This window comes from Lemur catta, chromosome 13, assembly GCF_020740605.2.
Source record: "Lemur catta isolate mLemCat1 chromosome 13, mLemCat1.pri, whole genome shotgun sequence".
In the NCBI taxonomy this organism is placed as follows: domain Eukaryota; kingdom Metazoa; phylum Chordata; class Mammalia; order Primates; family Lemuridae; genus Lemur; species Lemur catta.
The window spans coordinates 76,505,145-76,526,104 of NC_059140.1; the positions used below are offsets into that span (position 1 = coordinate 76,505,145).

At 39.2% G+C, this 20,960-nt stretch overlaps 1 protein-coding gene across 3 annotated transcripts in view; it reads right to left on the reverse strand.

Annotated features, from left to right (window-relative positions):
* The window catches only part of PAN3 (poly(A) specific ribonuclease subunit PAN3), a 129,936-nt gene extending 109,380 nt beyond the window's left edge, over positions 1 to 20,556 (reverse strand). For all 3 annotated transcript variants that reach the window (XM_045566845.1, XM_045566843.1, XM_045566844.1), the window contains exon 1: positions 19,435 to 20,556. In XM_045566845.1, the coding sequence (XP_045422801.1) occupies positions 19,435 to 19,864 (430 nt within the window). In that variant the 5' untranslated portion in view covers positions 19,865 to 20,556. The remainder of the gene's footprint in view (positions 1 to 19,434) is intronic.
* Positions 20,557 to 20,960: the final 404 nt, after the last annotated feature.

A 20,960-nucleotide genomic window follows, 5' to 3' on the forward strand; every position in this document is an offset into this window, starting at 1 on the left:
AGTTTTAAAGTCTCAAATCTCTGTCACGCTTCTTTTTTTTTTTTTTTTTTTTACTTACCTGCTCATAACAAAAGGCAGGATCAAATAAAATGGGTTCAGCTCTAGAAATTTGTTAGACAGTGCTTGAGGTGACTATCTCCCACAGAAATAGTAATTTATTTTATACTAATCACCTAATAGCCACCAAGCACAACATGAAGAAACCACACTTGCATTTCTGTTTCCTTATTGAGTTTTCTTTCTTTAACTTAGTAAAAGGACAACAGAATACAAACCACGGCAATTTCTCCTGTGAATCATCAGATGGTAAACAAAGGCAACTTGCTCAAGACTGTTTCTCACAATACATCTTTTGATACAGACCAGCAGTCTAATACTAACTCAAAATTCAGGGGGAAAAATTTCTGCAGAGGTAGCAATGGGATGGAGCTCAGGAATACTGACAGTTCTCTGTTGATTTTAGGGTAGGATCATACAGAAAGGTTGTAGAACTAGAAGGGCAATCCATTACATATCAACAAAGTATAGGACAAAGTGTTTTAGATGCTACTTCCTGGTGAGCACTTGGAAGCACTAAGCTGCTAGTGAAGTACAAAGCCTTACACTTTTACCAATAAACTGAGCAGCAAGTAGGATTGCCCTTCTCCAGGCAGAGCCACTAAAAACCCTCTCAACCCCCTTACTAGAAAGCAAACTAAAAAAAAAATGCTGATAGTTGGATGTCAGGTCTCCTTAGAAAGCAATTTGAGGTAATGTTTACTTTCTTCTTTTTTGTTTTTTAAATTCCCCAAAATGTCCACAATGAAAATGTATTGTCATAATTACAAAAGGATTATTTTTAATGGTTCATATCTTTTCAATTAGTGATTACAACTTCAATTGTAGTTGAAGAAAATAATCAGAAGCCCCTAAAGATTTGTATGTGAAGATGTTCAATTTGATTTATATAGAAATATGAGAAGTATTATTTTACAAAGAAATTAAAAACAATGTGAAATGTCCCACAAAAGAAGAATGATTAAGGCTGGGCGCAGTGGCTCGCACCTGTAATCCTAGCACTCTGGGAGAAGATTGATTGTTTGAGGTCAGGAGTTTGAGACCAGCCTGAGCAAGAGCGAGACCCCGTCTCTACTAAAAAAATAAAAAGAAATTATCTGGACAACTAAAAATATACAGAAAAAATTAGCTGGGCATGGTGACGTATGCCTGTAGTCCCAGCTACACAGGAGGCTGAGGCAGAAGGATAGCTTGAGCCCAGGAGTTTGAGGCTGCTGTGAGCTAGGCTGACGCCACGACACTCTAGCCTGGGCAGCAGAGTGAGACTCTGTCTCAAAAAAAACAAAAAAAAGAAGAAGAATGATTAAGCAAATTTTAATATATTCATTGAAAAACTATGAAATAACTAAAAATCATGGCCATTAATGTCTAGTATTTGTTTAAAACACTCCAGCTAAATGAAATGAAACAAAAACTGGGAGGACAAAGTAAGACTGGCAAAATATCAATCACTATTGAAGCAGGCTGACAGAGATTATACCATCCTCTGTACTTTTATCAAAGTTTAAAATTTTCCATAATAAGAGGTTATAGAAAACGAGCATAATGAAGACTAAATAATTGTATGTGCCAGTGATATTGTTAAAGAAACATATATTTCTTTTGTTTTTGTCTCCAGTTCCTGGCACATAGCTCCTAAAACCCTTGTAATTTCGTAAGTGACAAGGGTAACAGGAGCATCTTTTGTTCTAATATTTGGTCTTTAACCCTGATTCCTAACACAGAGCTTCTAAATCCCTTGGAATTTCTTGGGTGATAGGAGCATGTTTTGTTCTAAGGAGGTGATCCTTGCTGCATTCCTAGATGGGGGCTGGTCACCAGAAAGCCAAGCTCTGATTATAAACTTGAAGCTTTCAGCCCTACCCCCATCTTCCAGAGAGGGGAGAAGGGCTGGGTCGAAGACATCCACAAGCCAGAAGGGTGGCAGGACAGAAGATCCTGTACTTAGGACTTTTCCAGACCTTGCCCTATCTACTATTTCATCTGACTGTTCATTTGTATCCTTTATGATAAACCAGTAAAAATAAGTGTTTGCCTGAGTTCTGTGAGCCAAAATGGCAATTTACTAAACCTGAGGAGGGAGTTGTGGGAACCCCCAATGTGTAGCCAAGTCGGAAGAAGTGTGGATAACCTGGAAACCCACTACCTGCAATTGGCATCTGAAGTGGTGGGCCGTCTTGTGTGAACCCTTAACCTGTGGGGTCTGCACTAACTCCAGGTAGTTAGCGTCACAATTGAATTGTAAGACACACAGATGGCGTCCAGAGAGTTGGGCGAATTGGTTAGTATGGGGGAAAAACCCCACACATCTGGTGTCAGAAATGTTGTGTGAGAGTATAGTAGAGAAAAAATAGGAGCTAGTTTTGTTCCTTTTTAGTGTAAAAACCATTTACTATGTGAGTGAAAGGGGAACACGTTTTTATTTATAGTATGATTATGTGTGCTTACACATAAACAGAAAATAAGACTGAATAAATATGCAAAAATGTTAACAATCTTGTGTTATGTGGTTGACTGAAATTCTCATCGATGTACTGTGTGTTCATTAGCCACATCCTTCCCAAACACTTCATTGATATTTGGAGCTGTCTGCTCTGCACTGACCATATTTGAAAATAACACAAATTTTTTACTTATCCTTGGTTTCAAAAAATTGCTCTAAAAAAAATTTGAAAGATAATCACAAGCCAAAATGTGCATTTGCAAGACTGAGGATGTATCTTCACAATTACAATAAAACAAGAAGTGTCAAAGTGAAATGAGAGAGATACCAACTGTCAAACTTAGTACTTAAGGAAATCGGACATTTCATACTTAATAACTGCCTTCATATTTAACACTTTCCAGGGTTGCTGTGATAATAATTCAGTATGTCGGCATGTCTGGTTTATATCAGGGGCCAAATAAATGGCTACTTTTTGTGGTTATCATTTGTATCCATTTATTAAATTATTTGCAAAAGTTAGCCTGTCCTTTCTGATGGAACACTAATATGCTCTTTGTATATTAATAGAATGTATTAGGAGAAACATCCCATGTAGGTTATTCTTTTTAATTTTAATATAAATGATAAAAAGGTAGGCTGGAACATTTTACACATCTGTTATAAAAAACCTACAGGCGTCTAGAAGAAAAGATTCAAATCTAAAGCAGGTTGCTGGGTAAGATGTAAGCCATACTGGTCACTCAAAAGCTCACAAACTAAGGAAAACATCAAAGAGAACTGTGAGGAAATAGTTATTAATGACTCCAAACAACGTGCTTCCAGTCTTTGTGATAAAGCTTCTGTGGAAAGTCATGAAGAGATCAAGTCCATATTGTCAATTCTCCACCTGACTCCAAAGCATCATTCACCACTGCTGGTGATAACCAAGAGAGAAGTGAAGCTCTTGTAGCACAGATCACCAATCATAAGTCGAATGTATTAGGCATTTTAGGTACAGCATCTCTTTTTTTTTTTTTAACCACACAATGGTTAGGAGTTGAACTGTGTCACTCCAAAATTCCTATGTTGAAGTCCCAACCCGCTATACCTCAGAATGCAACCTTATGTGTGTATAGGGTCACTGCGGATATAATTAGTTAAGATGGGGTTACTAGGGTGGGCCCTAATCCCGTATGACTGGTGCTCTTATACAAAGGGGAAATTTGGACACAGGGGCACACAAAGAGAGAACACTAAGTAAAAACGAAAGCAAAGACTGGGGCTAGGCACAGTAGGTCACTCCTGTAATCCTAGCACTCTGGGAGGCTGAGGCAGGAGGATCACTTGAGGTCAGGAGTTCGAGATCAGCCTGAGCAAGAGCAAGACCTGGTCTCTACTAAAAATAGAAAACTTAGCCAGGTGTGGTGGCCCACGCCCATAATCCCAGCTACTCAGGAGGCTGAGCCAGGAGGATCACTTGAGCCCAGGAGCTTGAGGTTGCAGTGAGTTATGATGATGCCACTGCACTCTACCCAGGGTGACAGAGCAAGACTCTGTCTCACAAAAAAAATAAAATAAAAAAAGAAGGCCGAGCAAGGTGGCTCACACCTGTAATCCTAGCACTCTGTGAGCCCGAGGCGGGTGGATCGCTCGAGGTCAGGAGTTCGAGACCAGCCTGAGCAAGAGCGAGACCCCATCTCTACTAAAAATAGAAAGAAATTATCTGGACAACTAAAAATATGTATATAAAAAAATTAGCTGGGCATGGTGGCACATGCCTGTAGTCCCAGCTACTCAGGAGGCTGAGGCAGTAGGATCGCTTGAGCCCAAGAGTTTGAGGTTGCTGTGAGCTAGGCTGACGCCACGGCACTCACTCTAGCCTGGGCAACAAAGTGAGACTCTGTTTCAAAAAAAAAAAAGAAAGAAAGAAAGCAAAGATTGGGAGGTTGTTTCTATAAGCCAAGAAATGTCAAAGATTGCCAGCAAACCAGAAGCTACGCAAAAGGCATGGAACAGTCTCTTTCACAGTTCTCAGGAGAAAACAAACCAGCTCACACCTTGATCTCAGACTTTTAGCTTCCAAAACTGTGAGAGGATAAATTTCTGTTGTTTAAGCGCTGTTTCCCCAAGAAAAGATACAATAGAGTCATATAATAAAAGAGTAAATGGAGATTATTAAACCAAAAGCACAGGCTAAGGAAAATATCTCAGTTGAACATTAAGCTCAAAAGTTTTAAAATAGCCAAAATTAAAAAAACAAAAGTTTAAAAACTGCTCAAGTAGTAAAATAACAAATACCAATTTGTTGGAGCAAAAATACTTTTCCTAGTATTAAACTCCAGAGAAATTATTACAAGAATTTTTTTATACAGAGCATTGAATGCCATGACATCTTCAATACAGTTGAAAGGAAGATTTCTAGGAACATTTTTATATTCATTCTCAATAGAAGTACGGAATATAATAGTAAACCACAACCCAACTGAGGGAGGTCCATGAAGAGCTAACAAGGTAGTTCAAGTACTTACCTTTCCAGAAATCTAACTAGACCACTCTTTCCTTCTTATACTCTCATTCTTTCAATTTGAAACATTCATTCCTGGTTCCGATACATAGATTAGAAAGACAGACAAAATACCTGCCACCATTTATTGTTTTATATGCACAATCACAACAGTTTCTTAAGATATGTATGATTATTTCCCATTTCAGTGGCACAAAGACGGGATTTGAAACCTGAACAGTCTTACTTCAAAGGCTTTAAAAAACACTATGCTACATTACTCTCAGTCAATTCTAAACTTGACTCACATTTCTAACTGCCTATTATTAAATGTCTCTAAGTAGATGTGTGACAAGTACTTTTAAGCTAAGAATTCAGTTATCCTTGGCTCCTCTCTCTCCCTCATCCAGCCCCCCTAAAAAGTTACTTCACCAAATCTCCCTCAAACGTGTCCCCTGTATTTCATTTCCACTGCCCTAAACCCTAATGCCTTAGCAGTTCTCCCTTCAACTATTGAAAAGGCTCCAAGTGGTTTCCCTATTTCCATCCTTAGAAGCCAAAAAAACCTCCTATGGTTATCTTTTTAAAACACAGATCTTATCATATCACTTATTAACACAGCCTAGAAGGCCTTCACAATGTGCCTACAACCTATGGTGCCACTCTCACAATTTAGCCTATTTTCTCACCATATCAGATGACTACAGAACAAGAACATGTACACTGCTTTATCTTAAAACCTCTATGTCTTTTCTCATCTGCTTAGAATGCCCTTCTTTTCTACCAGGTACGCTTCACACATCTTTTTAAAAATTATTCAAATATTGCCTCATGAAACCTTCCAAAATATCCCTGAACAGAATTTGCCATACATTGTATATCTATAGCATATCATATTATGCCACAATTTATACATTTCAAACTCCTTTACTAGACTATTCACTCATAAATGGCCAAGACCATGTCTGATACATGTTTGTATTCCCCAATATCTGTAAGATACCTGGCACAAAAATGTTTAATAAATGTTTGATAGTTAAATTAAGCTCTCTAGGTAGTGCCCAGAGCACGAATATATTACGACATTTACTAAAGAGTGAGTCACCTGCATAAAATATCAGACCTCCAGAGAGGAAAGTTGCCATCATTTTAAAAACCACAACGTCCATCTGGTAAACTGGTTCTTATTTAAGTTGTCACGCCCATTCACCAACACAGCCACAGCAATGCCTATAGCAAGTCAAAAACAGAACAAAACAAAACAAAAAACCCTGAAAGTGCACTTTTAGATATATTAACTGGCTTAACAAGTACTAAGTTGAAACCCTACTGTTCCACTGGAGTATACACAGTACATTATTTTGACCTAAAAATTTTTAAGATATACATTATTACTTGGTCTCTTCAATAAGAAAAGAACTCCAGTGCAGCAAGACTGGTTAAAGAGCTGATTCTAAGGAGCTCTGCAACACTACAGGCCTTCCAAGATGAACTTGCTATAAACTTGAATATCAACAACTAAATAAACTGGGCTCCTTGAATGAAGCTTTTTAGTACTGCCCACATGAATACTTAACTGAAAAAAACATCCTCCAATAAAAAAAGACAGTTTTAGTTTGAGATCTATGCCAAGGTAACTACTTTTTTCTATACAATCAAAAGCTACCAATAAAGCAATAAATGTTGTGAAAAGCTTTCCACTATTGTTTTCTCAGTCAAGTGGCTTGGAATTTAATAATAGAGAAAGAAAAATTTATTTCTAAAACCAGTTTACTTGTCCTGCAAAGTATCAGTTTAAGATCATCTTAACCCATGGTTTATTGAGAACTGAGAGGGCTAATGCTGAATTTTGGAGAAACTAACAAGCAAATCATACGCATTTCAAATTTTTTTGCTAAGTCCTGTAGTAAGCTAACATCTGAGGATTGGGTTTGGGTTTGTCTTTTTTGGTGCGTTAGTTATCTTGACTGACTTTTTTCTGATTAGAAAGACTTCAGTTAAAAAAGAAAAGCAATCCAGAAATATAGAAATGAATGTCTCCCTCCTATGATACCACCACAGAAATAACTAACATTAACAACTCAATATATATTTCTCTAGGACATTTCTTCTTACACATCTTTTAAAACAGTATATTGTACATACTGTTATATAATTTTTTCCCCATTTAGCAATCTATCTTAAACATCTTTTCTTGTCAGTACATAAAGCTCCTGTTTGTTCTAAGTGCTGTATAATATCCTGCAGTATGGATGACATCCCCATTGATGAGAATTTCACTGTTTTCAACTTTTCACTATCTCAGATCAGCTGTAATGAATAATTCTGTACATTATCTTGTATTTCTGTAGAATCAATCTGAAAATGAAATACTGTGTCAAGGATACATTTTCAATTTTAATGAATATTGACCTCTAAAAGGGTCATATCATACCTGCCCATCAAGAATGCACTACAGTGCATTTGTTTTTAAATAGAGATGAGGTCTTGCTATGTTGCCCAGGCTGTTCTCAAACTCCTGGCCTCAAGTGATCCTCCCATCTAGGCCTCCCAAAGTGCTGGGATTACAGGCGTGATCCACTGTGCCCAGCCTAGAGTGCCTTTTTCCTTCATACACACATAGACTTTAGGTATGAGCAAACTTTTTGCTCTTATCAACAACTTGAAAGGTTAAAAAAACAAAAAAGGCCGGTTTCAATTTGCCTTTATTCACTTGTTAATAAAGTTGAATAACTTTTATCTGCCTACTCACCATTTGTGTCTCTTTTGTAAACTGCCGAAGTTTTTTGAAGGTCTGTCATTTTTTTTAAAAGGGGCTCTTCAGCTCTACACTGACCTAAGCATACAAGAGTGGCTAATTAGAATAATCTAGCAAAGACTGGATGCACATCTCAGATACAGACTCAATTCTAATAGGATATGTAGCATTAGAACAAGTAAAGTTTACGTTTTACTCTCAATACCGTAAAAAAAAAAGATAGGCTTTGAAGCAAAACAAACTTGATTATAGATCCTCTCTCTCTACCACTTGCTATGTGAGCTTGAGAAATTACTTACACTTTTTAAGTGCTAGTTTTAACTGTGAAATGAAAAAAGTACATACCTTATGAAATAATTATGAGTATTAAATGTGAGAGGATAGTGTGTGTGTGTGTGTGTGTGTGTGTGTGTGTACATACAGCATGCTTGGCACATATGAAGTACCCAATGTTACTTACTTAACCTATTCTTTCTCCTAGAAAAAAGTAAATAGCTTACTGATTTATCAATAGATATTTGTGTCTCCCAAGTTCTTACAGAAGCCACATTCCTTGGTGATCTCATTTGGTTCCATGGCTTTAAATGCCATCTATACACTGATGACTTGAAGTTTATCTCTAGTCCTAATCTCTCTCAAGAACTCCAGGCTCTCCATGTTCTAATTTAGGCAAAAAAAAAAAAAAAAATTCCAGGCTCATATAGCTACCTGAAATCTCCACTTGATGTCTAATATCTTAAAAGTGACATGTTCAGAACCAAACTCCTGATCTTCTCTCCCATATCTCTTCTCTCCATGGCCTTCTCCATCTCAGCTGGTGCCAACTCCACCCATCCTTCTACTTCCTTGAAATCATCCTGACTCCTCTCTCTCAAGCCCTATATTCAATGTGAAATTATGTTGGCTCTATCTGCAAAATATATCTGGAATCTGACTAGCTCTTGCCGTTTTCACTGCTACATCCTGCCTAAGGTACCATTATCTCTCACTGGATTATTGCAAATAACCTCCTAAATTCTCTCTTGCCTTCTCTTACCTAAGTCAGATCATATCACTCCTTTTGACTCAAAATAAAAGCAAAACTCATAACTCTTCCCCATTCCTCACTATTCACTAGTCTTATCAGCTTTCTAATAATGTGTCAGGCATTCTCCATCTCTAAGACCATTGCTCTAGCTATCCCTCTGCCTGAGATACTTTCTCCTGGCAACTGGCTTGGCTATCCTTCTTCCAGTCTACACTCAAATCCAATTTTCCATGAGGTTTACCCTGACCTACCAATTTCATTCTGTAACAACCCAATTCCTACATTTCCATGACCTCTTACTCTATTCTACTTTCACAAAAAATAGAACTTGTCATCTTTTAACATACTATAAAATTACTGCAGTTAGATTTATAAATATTGTGTGCCTTACCCATTAAAATGTTAAGGCCCACAAAGGAAGGGATCTTTTATCTATTTTGTTCACTAATGAACCCTATGAACCTAAAACAGTACCTAAGAGAGTAAACAATAAATGTTTGTTAACTAATTAAATGAATGAATCTCCATTTATTATTAGCCCAAATTACACTAAGTTAAATGCCTGCCATAATGTAAGTTCTTTAAAGACATTATCTGTGTATATTAAATTTATAATATATATCTGAGGAGCTTGCTAAAAATTTTCTTTAAAAGCTATGCTCAGTCTTAGTGGCTCGCACCTATAATCCCAGCATTTTGGGAGGCCAAGGTGGGAGGATCGCTTAAGGCCAAGAGTGTGGACTGAGCAAAACACAGATACTATTTCTGCAAAAAATAGAAAAATTAGTCAAGTGTGGTGGTGCTTGCCTGATACAAGACCCAGCTACTCTGGAAGCTGAGGTGGGAGTATTGTTTGAGCCCAGGAGTTTGAGGTTGCAGTGAGCTATGATGATACCACTGTACTCTAGCCCAGGCAACAGAGTAAGACCTTGTCTCAAAAAAAGGAGATATCTATACCAAGATGTAGATGCACAATAAAATACTGGTATATAATCAGTAACACTATTTTTTATTGCATACACAAATGAAATTCCCCAGTGACTACTAGACTATTCACAAATATTAACTTAACTTACTAAGTTACCGAAGATGTCATTTACATAACTATCTCTAAATGTGTGAGCCATTAGGAAAAAGAAAATCTTGCTGGGGCAGCTATCATGTAGATAAATATTTCAAATATCTTATGTTCAGCAAATGGTATATAAAATACACAGGTTTTTTTTTTTTTTTTTTTAACGTACCAAGTTTGAACCAGATTACTGGAGATTCTGTAAGTCAACATATGTACGTATCATGTATCTGTATAAATTTATATATAAATAAATATATATAATACACTAATACATAACAATTTGGTACCATCATTTATAATGGCAAGACTATAAACAATCTACATACCCATTATAAAGAATCTGATAATACAAACATACCATGGAATATTATGCAGCCATGAAAAAGAATAAGGTAGATTCCTATGTGTGAATCTGGAACAAACTATAAGATAAGTGATTAGGTGAGAAAATTCTAAGTGCATTAGGTTTCCATATGTACATTTAAGCATGTGTGTGTATATTATATCGTAATACATGTGTTAAAAGTAGGGAAATATATGAATGATAGTACAGGCAAAGAATATTTGTGGATAGATATAAAAACTAGAAAGAGGAACTGTCTTTTTGAAGAGAGGGGTTAGGAAATAAAGAGGAAGGGAGAGTATTTTTCACTGTATACCCTTTTGTGCTATTTAGATTTAACCTGCACGTGTATTAATATTACATTTTTAATTCCAAAAATAAGATATTGCTCCTATTTTTCTAAAGCTGGATTTTTTTTTTCTGTCTCTTTCTGTCAGCCAGGCAAGAGTGCAGGGGTATGATCATAACTCACTCCAGCCTCAAACTCCTGGGCTGAAGGGATCCTCCTGCCTCAGCCTCCCAAGTAGCTGGGACTTACAGGTATGTGCCACCACACTCAGCTAACTTTTTTTTTTAATTCTTTAGAGATGAGATCTCACTATACTGCTCAGGCTGGTCACAAACTCCTGGTCTCAAGCAATTCTCCCGCCTTAGCCTGGGATTACAGCTGCAAGCCACTGTGCCTGGCTTACAGCTGGGATTTTTTTTTTTAATATTAAAAATATATTTTAAAACTAGCTTTAGAAAAATAGGAACAAAATCTTTGTTTTTTAAAGAAAAAGCAAGGGAGACATACCAAAAGAGAGATATCAAAGAAGGAAGATCTTTTTCTAGGAAAGAGCTACATGCCCATTAACTCAGCCAAGATTAGTGAGATCAGCACACCTATACAGAGAGTCCCCGCCTGACAATGGTTCCACTTTTTAAGAATGGTTTAGAAACTGTACTTCAAATTTTGAAGTTTAATTTTTTTCTCAGGCCAGTCATATGTGGTACAATACTCTCTCATTGTGCTTGGCAGCAACACGGAACAGCAACTCATGAGGGTAAACAACTGATACTCTACAGTATACTGTGTTGCCAGATAATTTTGCCCAACTGTAAGTTAATGGAAGTGTTCTGAGCACATTTAAGGTATGCTAGGCTAAACTATGAGGTTTGGTAGGTTAAGTGTATTAAATACATTTTTGGCATACAATATTTTCAACTTACAATGAGTTTATCAGCACATAACCTCATTGTAAGCCAAAAATATCATTAAATCAAAAATGCATTTAATACCCTGATAAATCCAACATAAAGTTAAAAACTCATAAATGTAATCATTGTAAATAGAACCATCATAAATCCCTGATGGGTCTATGTCCTAATAAACCCATTATGAGGCGGGGCGCGGTGGCTCACGCCTGTAATCCTAGCACTCTGGGAGGCCGAGGCGGGTGGATCGCTCGAGGTCAGGAATTCGAGACCAGCCTGAGCAAGAGCGAGACCCCCGTCTCCACTAAACATAGAAAGAAATTATACGGACAGCTAAAAATATATATAGAAAAATTAGCCAGGCATGGTGGTGCATGCCTGTAGTCCCAGCTACTCGGGAGGCTGAGGCAGGAGGATTGCCTGAGCCCAGGAGTCTGAGGTTGCTGTGAGCAAGGCTGATGCCACGGCACTCTAGCCCAGGCAACAGAGTGAGACTCTGTATCAAAAAAAAAAAAAAAAAAAAACCCATTATGAAGTCTTAAATCAGGGACCGTCTTCACACAAACCAAATGACTAACGTAAGGCCACAAAGTTATTTTGTAAAAGCACTAAAATCAAAATCTCAGGACCCCCAATCCAGCACTAATTCCTAAATACTGAAATGAGACACAAATACTTTAAGTATTGATTTGCCAACAACTACATTTATGTGCCACATAATGACATTTTGGTCAATGACAGACTGAATATACAATGGTGATCCCATAAGATTACAATACTGTATTTTTACTGTACCTTTTCTGTGTTTACATACACACATAATCACTACTGTATTACCACTGCTTACCGTTTTCGGTACAGTAACATACTGTACAGCTTTGCAGCCTAGGAGCAGTACGCTACAACATCTAAGTTTGTGTGAGTACAGTCTATGATGTATGCACAACGTTGAAGCTGCCTAAAGAGAAATTTCTCCAAATGTACCCCAGTCATTAAGGGATATATGACTATATAAGATGACAGCATATAAAACAAATATTTTATATTATTCCATTTTGGCTCACTGAACTACTTTATAAACAGGACATAAAGATAATATGAAAAAATAAATGTGAGAAATGCTGCTACAAAACTTGTGTATGTGTGCACACACACTCATACATATGTGCTATGGACTAAACTGTGTTCTCCCAAAATTTGTATCTGAAGCCCTAACACCCAACGTGCCTGTATTTGGAGACAAGGCTTTAGGAAATAATTAAAGTTAAATAAGGTCATAAGGGTGAGGCCCTAATCCAACAGGGCTGGTGTCCTTTATAAGAAAAGGAAGAAACATCAGAGCTCTCCTCTGCACAAGCACCCAGAAAAGGTCACACAAGGACAAAGCAGCTGGTCTGCAAGCCAGGAGAGAGCCCTCTTCAGGAACCCAATTGTCCAGCACCTCGATCTAGGACTTCCAGCCTCTGGAACTCTTGAGAAAATAAATTTCTGTCATTTAAACTACTATGATGTTTTGTTATAGCAGACCAAGCTAATAATAATAATATATATTTATATATGGTTTATATAAGAAGATATATTTTTAAATATATATATATACCAGGTATGTGTCTGTATTACATATGTATAAAAAAGGTCTAAACATACAAACTACTAACAATGATTAACCCTGGGCAATAAGAGGAGACTGGTTTACTTTGACTTTATACTTCTGTTCCAATGGAAATTTTTACCAAAAAAAAGTGTGACTTTTATCATATAAAAACTAAATTAGCCAAATGGTGGCTCATACCTTTACTACCAGCTACTCAAGAGGCTGAGGCAGGAAGATGGGTTGAAGCCAGAGAGGCTGCAATGAGTATGCCTGTGAATAGCCACTGGACTCTAGCCTTGGTAGAGTGCACTCTAGCCTGAGACCCCAACTCTTAAAAAAATAAATTAAAGGAATTAAAAATAAATTAAGGCTGGTCCAAGTGCAGTGGTGTTTACAACTAATTGATCACAACCAGTTCCTTTTCCACTCCTACTGCTTCACTTGTCCAGCCTAAAAAAAATTTTTTAATAAAAAATAAAAATTAATTAACAGAATGAAAACCAACCCTGAAATGGATAGATAAGTGAAAAACACTTAAATCTGTCAATAAATATTCCTTAAAATCCTAGCACAAACTTTTAAAATACGTCTAGGTACTTAAAGTGTTCATAGCTTTGTATACAAAAGCAGATATGTCTAAAGAAAAGCAAGCAAAAAAATGCTGCTCCAAAATAAAGGTGGATATAAATTTTCCAAGTTAAAAAAAGAGGGAGGAAAAACTCAACAATAAAAATAAATACACTCTTGACACACATAGCAACTTGGCTAAATCTAAAGGGAATTGGGCTGAGTCAAAAAAAGCTAACCCCAAAGGGTAACATGCTAAATAATTCCATTTATGGAACACTCTTGAAGTGACAAAATTACAGAAATGGAGAACAAGTTACTGGTTGCCAGGTTGGGAGGGAAAGCAGATTATAAAAAGGCAACTTGAGGGTGATGGAACTGTTTGTTCTATGTCTTAACTGTGCTGGTGGGGACAGAACAAACCTACATGTAATAAAATTCCATAGAACTAAATGCAAATGCCCATCAACTTACAATAGGGTTACATCCCAATAAATCCATCATAAATTGAAAATATTCTAAATTGCTGGGCGTGGTGGCTCTCACCTATAACCCTAGCACTCTGGGAGGATGGATTGAGCTCAGGAGTTTGAGGTTGCAGAGAGCTATGACAACGCCACTGCACTCTATCCCGGGTGACAGAGCAAGATTCAGGAAAAGGAAAAGGAAAAAAGAAAATATTTTGAATGCATTTAATACATCTAACCTACCAATTACAGGCATGAGCCTGGCCTCACTGTATTATTTCTTATAATTGCATGTGACTCTACAATTATCTCAAAAAGTTAGCTTAAAAATGGGGGAAAATTCTACAAAATAGCATAAAACAGGACGATGTTTAGTTTTGCTTTTGGCAATGATTTATCTTCTTAGAGGGTCATTTCAAATTTACTTTCATGGAAAGAAGTACTTTACTCATCAACTGACTCTTACCTGGACTAATGTTAGTACATCCTTCTTTGAGTTTTCCTCATTAAATTTATCAAGACCTAATATTACCTTACACATGTTCACATCCTCCACTAGAATGTAAACTCACTCCATTAGGGAAGCATCTTGTTTTGTTATATTCCTATCACCTAGATCAGAGCTTATCACCTTGCAAGGCACAATATTAAATGAGTGAAATGAATGATATTATAAAGTCTTTATTATATACTTTGTGTATTATTCCAATAAAAATGATTAAACCTAGGCCAGCAATTCTAGTGGCAAATTCCCAGTACTCACTTTCCTATCAGTTAATACAGGCTTGTGGCATGAAAAGTGTAGTCCTGGCTTAAATAGAAACAACTTTGACACACACATACTCCAAAGTTAATATATGAACTTCAAGTTATCCAAGGTACTGCTCTCCTCCAATTGGACAGATAACCACAATTCAATAATCTGCAGCTATTTTACTGGTTTGGGGAAAGAAAGAAGTTATAGATTTACTATTTACTATTAATATTCCATAATAGCAGCAACTAAAACTGAAATCTCACTATGTGCCAGGCAATGCCTGATAGTTAATAACAGTACTGAGGTAGGTGCCATTATTATCTCCACTTTTAAGATGAAAAAAACTGAGGCTTAAAAGTTAAAAATTTACCCAAAGGCACAAAGCTAGTCAATAAAGGAGCCAGAATTCCATCTGAGATATGTCTAATTCCAAAGCCTTCACTACCAACTAAACTAGGAGAACTAAAAAGTAAGTGTATTTTGATACTTACTTTTTGTATTTGAGACTTACTAAATAAGTTTACTGGCTTTCAAGTAAAGTAATGTACCTATAAAATACAAATATTGGCATAATAAATATTTTAGCTGCTAAAAATTGTGCACTTTGAAGATTAAAACCATTTTGAAAATCCAGCTAATTGAAAATATTAGAATTACATCATTAAATGTCAAGAATCAATAATTCAGTTGAACAAGAATCAAATCACACTTGAGCTTTAGAAAATCCTAAGCTTAACAAATATGAAATGTCAAAAATAAATGCTTTATTATTTTAAAATAAACTGTTATCTCCCAAACAACTATCTTGAATGCTAGAACACGTTTCCTACCACAATGCCAGTTCAAGAGTTAAAGAAAATGTCATACATACTATATGCTTAAAAGGTGAGCAACAAATAAAAGAACAGTCCTTTACAAAGTTGAAACATCACTGTAACCAATTATACTAAGAAAAAGCCTTCATGCTTCAGTTTTCCAATGTGTGCAAAGTAAGGATAAAACTTTCTCACCCACTTACCTCCAAGGTTTTAACACCATCCGAAAACACTAACAAAACAATTCTGCAAATGTTTTTCTTTACCTTCCACCTTCACCTGTTTATATCTTGTCCTATCTTTCACATCCCAACTCTTCTATTATTGTGTGTTAATTAGTACCCAATTAAGGGACAAAAAACGCAAATGCCTAGTTATAAAAGTCACCCAATTTAGAGAGAATGACAAAATGGAGACAGTCTTGCCAAATCAACAGCCTTAATTCCAATATAGGTAAGAGCTGCTCTTCAAGGGAAGCCAGATATCTATATTTCTACAATAAATCTTTTGATTTTTTTGTTGTCCAATAATTCTATTAAAGCCCACAAACATGGGGATTAAAAACACAAAAATTATACCATAAATTTTGGCTACCAGAAGGGCTACAATTACAAGATGAGTAATACCAAGTTTTCAGGAGAATGTGGAACAACTGGAACTCTCATATACTCTGGAAGGAATGTAAATGTGTTAATCATTTCAGAAACCTATTTGACATCATTTACTAAAACTGAACATGTACATACCCTATTATTCTATGCATACCCTATTATGACCCAGCAATTCCACTCCTAGATGATCCAAAAGAAATATGCAGACTTGCTCACCAAAAAAGATGTACAAGAATTCTTAGTAGACAAAAACTGAAAATAACCCAAATAAGAAAATAAAATGTGGTATATTCACACAATATAACACTGCACAGAGATGAGACTAAAAGGCTATCCTGCACACATGAATGGATCTCACAAACCCATTGAAAGCAGCCCACAAAGACAGTACATACTACATGACTTCATAGCTATAAAGTTCAAAAAGTACAAGAAAAGTACAAAATTAGTCTGTTGTGTTAGAAATTAGGTTACCGTTGGGAACGGGTGGTGACTAGGAGGAGGCAAGAGGAAGACTTCTGCAGGTACTGATTATGTTTTTTTTTTTTAATTGAGACAGACTCTCACTCTGTTGCCTCTGCTAGAGTGTCGTGGCGTCAGCCTAGCTCACAGCAACCTTAGACTCCTGGGCTCAAGCCAAGCAATCTTTCTGCCTCAGCTTCCCGAGTAGCTGGGACTACAGGCATGCGCCACCATGCCTGGCTAATTTTTTCTACATGTTTTTAGTTGTCCAGCTAATTTCTTTCTATTCTTAGTAGAGACGGGGGTCTCACTCTTGCTTAGGCTGGTCTCGAACTCTTGAGCTCAAACGATCCTCCCACAGCACCTCAGCTTCCCAGAGTGCTGGGATTATAGGCATGAGCCACTGTGCCCGGCCCGGTACTGATTATGTTCTATTTCTTGATGTGAATACTGATTATATAGTATGTGTTCTCTTGTGAAAGTAAATTCCAAGAATGTATTATTTGTACACTTTTCTCTAGGTATGTTATACTTCTATAAAATATTTTAAAACACACATACATGCACATACAAGATACCAGGGAGGCCAATTTCTGCAGGCACATCCACCTTATCAGAGCAGATCAGCTTATCACTGCTCAGCTAAAGAAATACTATACATTCTTAACCTTTGAAGAAGAGCAAAGGAAAAGCAAAAGCAAAATAAAACTGTCTCAGTGATGCTACAAGATCAAGTCAGTAACAAACTTTAAACTTCTAATAGGAATACCTCTTAGAATGTGTTGTCTATTATACTTGCCCCATTCACTTAACAGAGCAACCCTGTCTCAAAAGAGAGTAATATAGTAAAACGTAGAAACTAGACTAAAAAGTAAACAAGCGTAAAAATTCAAACCAGCCATTAAATCACCAACACAACTCTCTTTCCTGAACACAACGCTGATTCCTGAACAACCTTGCCACTCCCTGATAAGAAGCAATTTTATCTCACCCACAAGGAATCCCAACCTAGGTATTCCTGAGAGATATGGAGAAGTCTACCACAGAAGAGGAGCCTTAGCCTTCAGCCAGTTAAGTTACAGCAAACACTACAGAGTCCAAATACTTAAATCAGCTATTTAATCAGATAACTGTTAAATGACTACTCATTTTTAAAATGCTTTTTCAGCATTAACTGCCTGTCCTCTCAAGACCCAGTATCTCAACTACTTTCCTTTTCTAAGATCCCTATCTTCACCTGTTCATATCCTGTCCTATCTTTCACATACCAACTCTTCTATCCAGAGTGTATTAAATAGAAAATCCTAGAAAGATCACATATGAACTCAAATACCAGCATTTTAAAAAGTAATTAATTCTTCCTTGTAGGTAATAAAACTGTTCAGCTTCATTGTTTAAGAATCAAACGCTACTCTTAAAGTAATTTGAACAACTCACCCATCCAGCAAAAGATTACACTGAAAATGAAAAGTTGATGCTCAAAAGTAATAAAAGTCCACCAATAAGTAACCATTCTTATAAAACATCTTAAGTCACAAACTAATTTTCTTAGCATATCAGCTTCAGCAAATATATATGCATTAAAGTCAAACCCATCACAATAAACATATTACCTTTAAAAAATAAAATAAACACTCTCAGATATTAAATAATCCTCATAGAGCAAGTAAGTGCTTAAATCTCATACCAACTTCACTGACAGTGTTAAAAAAGACAAACATGTCCAAGTTAAACTTCCTATCAAATTATTTTAAGATCTAAAAGCTCTCCAGAATTCCCAAGAAAGTAGGATTCCTATTTGGTTTAGAAATGCTCAATACACTAAGGGAAAAAAAGGAACATCTGGCACTTGCTCTATTCTTAACTCAACATTCCATAAAACAGACAGATTACACTTACAATTGTAAACTCCACTAACAATTAAAAAGTTGCAAGTCAATAGATAATAGCAAATAAAAAAGTAAAGAATATAAACAGCCCCTAAGATATCCGCATCTAAGTGCTCAGTCGCACACAAGCGTACGCTGCACATGACAGGCACGCAAGGCACAATGAATGCTAAGAGTGTGCTTGATACAAAGTTGTAAGACTGTATCTCTACTGACATCCAACAAACTTAGTCATGCTTTCAGGAAAACTATGTTGAAATGCAAATCTTGCAATCTCTACGCTAAACTCTCGATTAAACCTGAGCACACTATAAAAGCTGCAGTTGCTCCCTCCTAATCCTTAGAAAGCATTTCCTGCCTGGAAAACCTCTCTCAGCCAAGCCTTCCACAAACTTTTTCCGTTTTCTCAACCTACCCCATGAAGCCCTAAGCCCGCCCCTCACCTCCCGCCCTCTATCCCCCACTACACACACCCACTAGGGGACCTCAACACTCGGCAGACGCCACTCCACTCGGGCACGCAAAACACATGTGCCTGCAAACCCAGCCCCTTTCCACACCCCCCGGAAACGACACCCCCTTCCACACACTCTGCACGCCACAGCCCATCCCCCTTCCTCCCCGCCCCCACTCACATCACCCCAGTCCTCCCACTCACCTTCCCGGGAACCCAGCCTCCCCTCGCTCCCGAGCTAGCCGAAGGCAGTAGGGAGGGGAAGCAGGAAGAAGGAAGGAGGGCTCGGGCCTGGCCTAGGCCTCTCAGACCGCCTCGGGTGGTGAGGGGGGGAACCCGCGGGCCGGGCTCACTCCCGTCGCCAGCCAGGGCCTCATCCGGCCCCAGGCCTTAACTCCGCCGCCACGACCCTCCCCGCCCGGACCACACTCACTTGCCAGCCGCGGTCCATCGAGTCCCCCGCTGCTGCCTCCTCCGCCGGCTGCAGCTCCTGCCCCCGGGCACCCCAGGTCTGGCTTCTTGGGCCCGGGAGGGGGCCCCGCTCCCCCGCCAGGGACCGCTCCCGGCGGAAAGCCGGCCACGGGCGCACCCGCCAGAGCCAGGGGGACGCTGTTGCTATGGAGGCCGAGGCCCGGGGCAGCCCCGGCGGCCGGGTCCTCATGCAGGAACTGACACTCCTCCCCGTAGAAGCAAGTCTTATCCTTGGCGTAGTAGCGGCAGTACTTCAGCTTCACTCCAGCCGCCGCCCCGCCGGGGACACCCCCGACCCCCGGCGGGGCCACCACAGCCACTGCCGCCGCCAGCGAGGAGGAGGAAGGGGAGGCGGCGGCCGAGGGGGGCGGGAGGCCGCCGCCACTGTTCATGGCAACGCCGCAGCCTCGTCTTCCGCCGCCGCCCGAGGAGCCGCCGCCGCCACCACCATAGACGGGGGAGGGAAGGAAGACGCTGCCGGTGCCGGATAAAAGCCTGGGCGGGTGGGTCTGTCCCGCTGCGGGAGCCGGAGCCGCCCGGGGAGAGGGGGGGGAGGGGAGAGGGGAGGGAGGAGGGGGTAGGGAGGGGAGGAGAGGGGGAGAGTTGGGATTCTCTCACTCACTCTCTCGTTCTCTTTTCTTAAAGGGGCCGCGCGGGACGACGGGGTGGGCGCGCGGACCCAGATGGGGACTTCGAGGGCGCGGGCAGGGGGAGAGGGAGCGGCGGCAGCGAGCGGGTGGGGAGGGCGGACGGGCCAGTTTATTTTTAAATTCTGCCTCCACTCGCTTTCTCGCGCTCTGGTTCCTCGGAGTTGTTTATTCCATTTTCCTCTTCCTGAGACGGCCGTCGCCGCTGCGCGTGCGCGCGGAGGCGCAGTGGTTTGTGGGTAGCGGGAGAGCGAGGGGAAGCCTGGCCGGGCGTCGGGCCCCCGGGGGCATCCGCGAGCTGGCGGCGGTTGGACGGGGGGTGCTCGGTGGCGTTCCCAGACGCCGATCGAGTCCTGAAGGTCCCACGAGACCTGATACCTTATTTTTTCTTATATTCTCTTACCTATAAAGCCAGATGTCATTTTTTAAGTGACTAGAGAAAATTGACAACGTAAACGGTCATTCGGAGGGGCGCACCTGGGGACGAGGCCCGAGCTCTATATGGAGAAGAATTTGTTTGCCACACTTCCTCTCCCTCTTTCCTTTTTTCACCCCCTCACCCGCTCCTTTCTCTCCCCCTCACAGGTGATGAGAACAGCAAAACCGATTAACTTCTGGGCCCTTTGTCCAAAAATTGAGCCAAAAAAAGGTTGATTTAGTCATACCCCCTGCTCAGCGCAGCACCTGTTTTCTCTGTTATATTACTAAAGGCCCTTGGTAAATTATTATGAAAAATAAGATGCCACCTGGGACAACACTGCCTGGGCAGCACCGGAAGGTTTCATTTGTAAATGTGTACTGGAGTTGCTTTTCTCCAGTTAGCCTCGTCTTGATTTGAAAT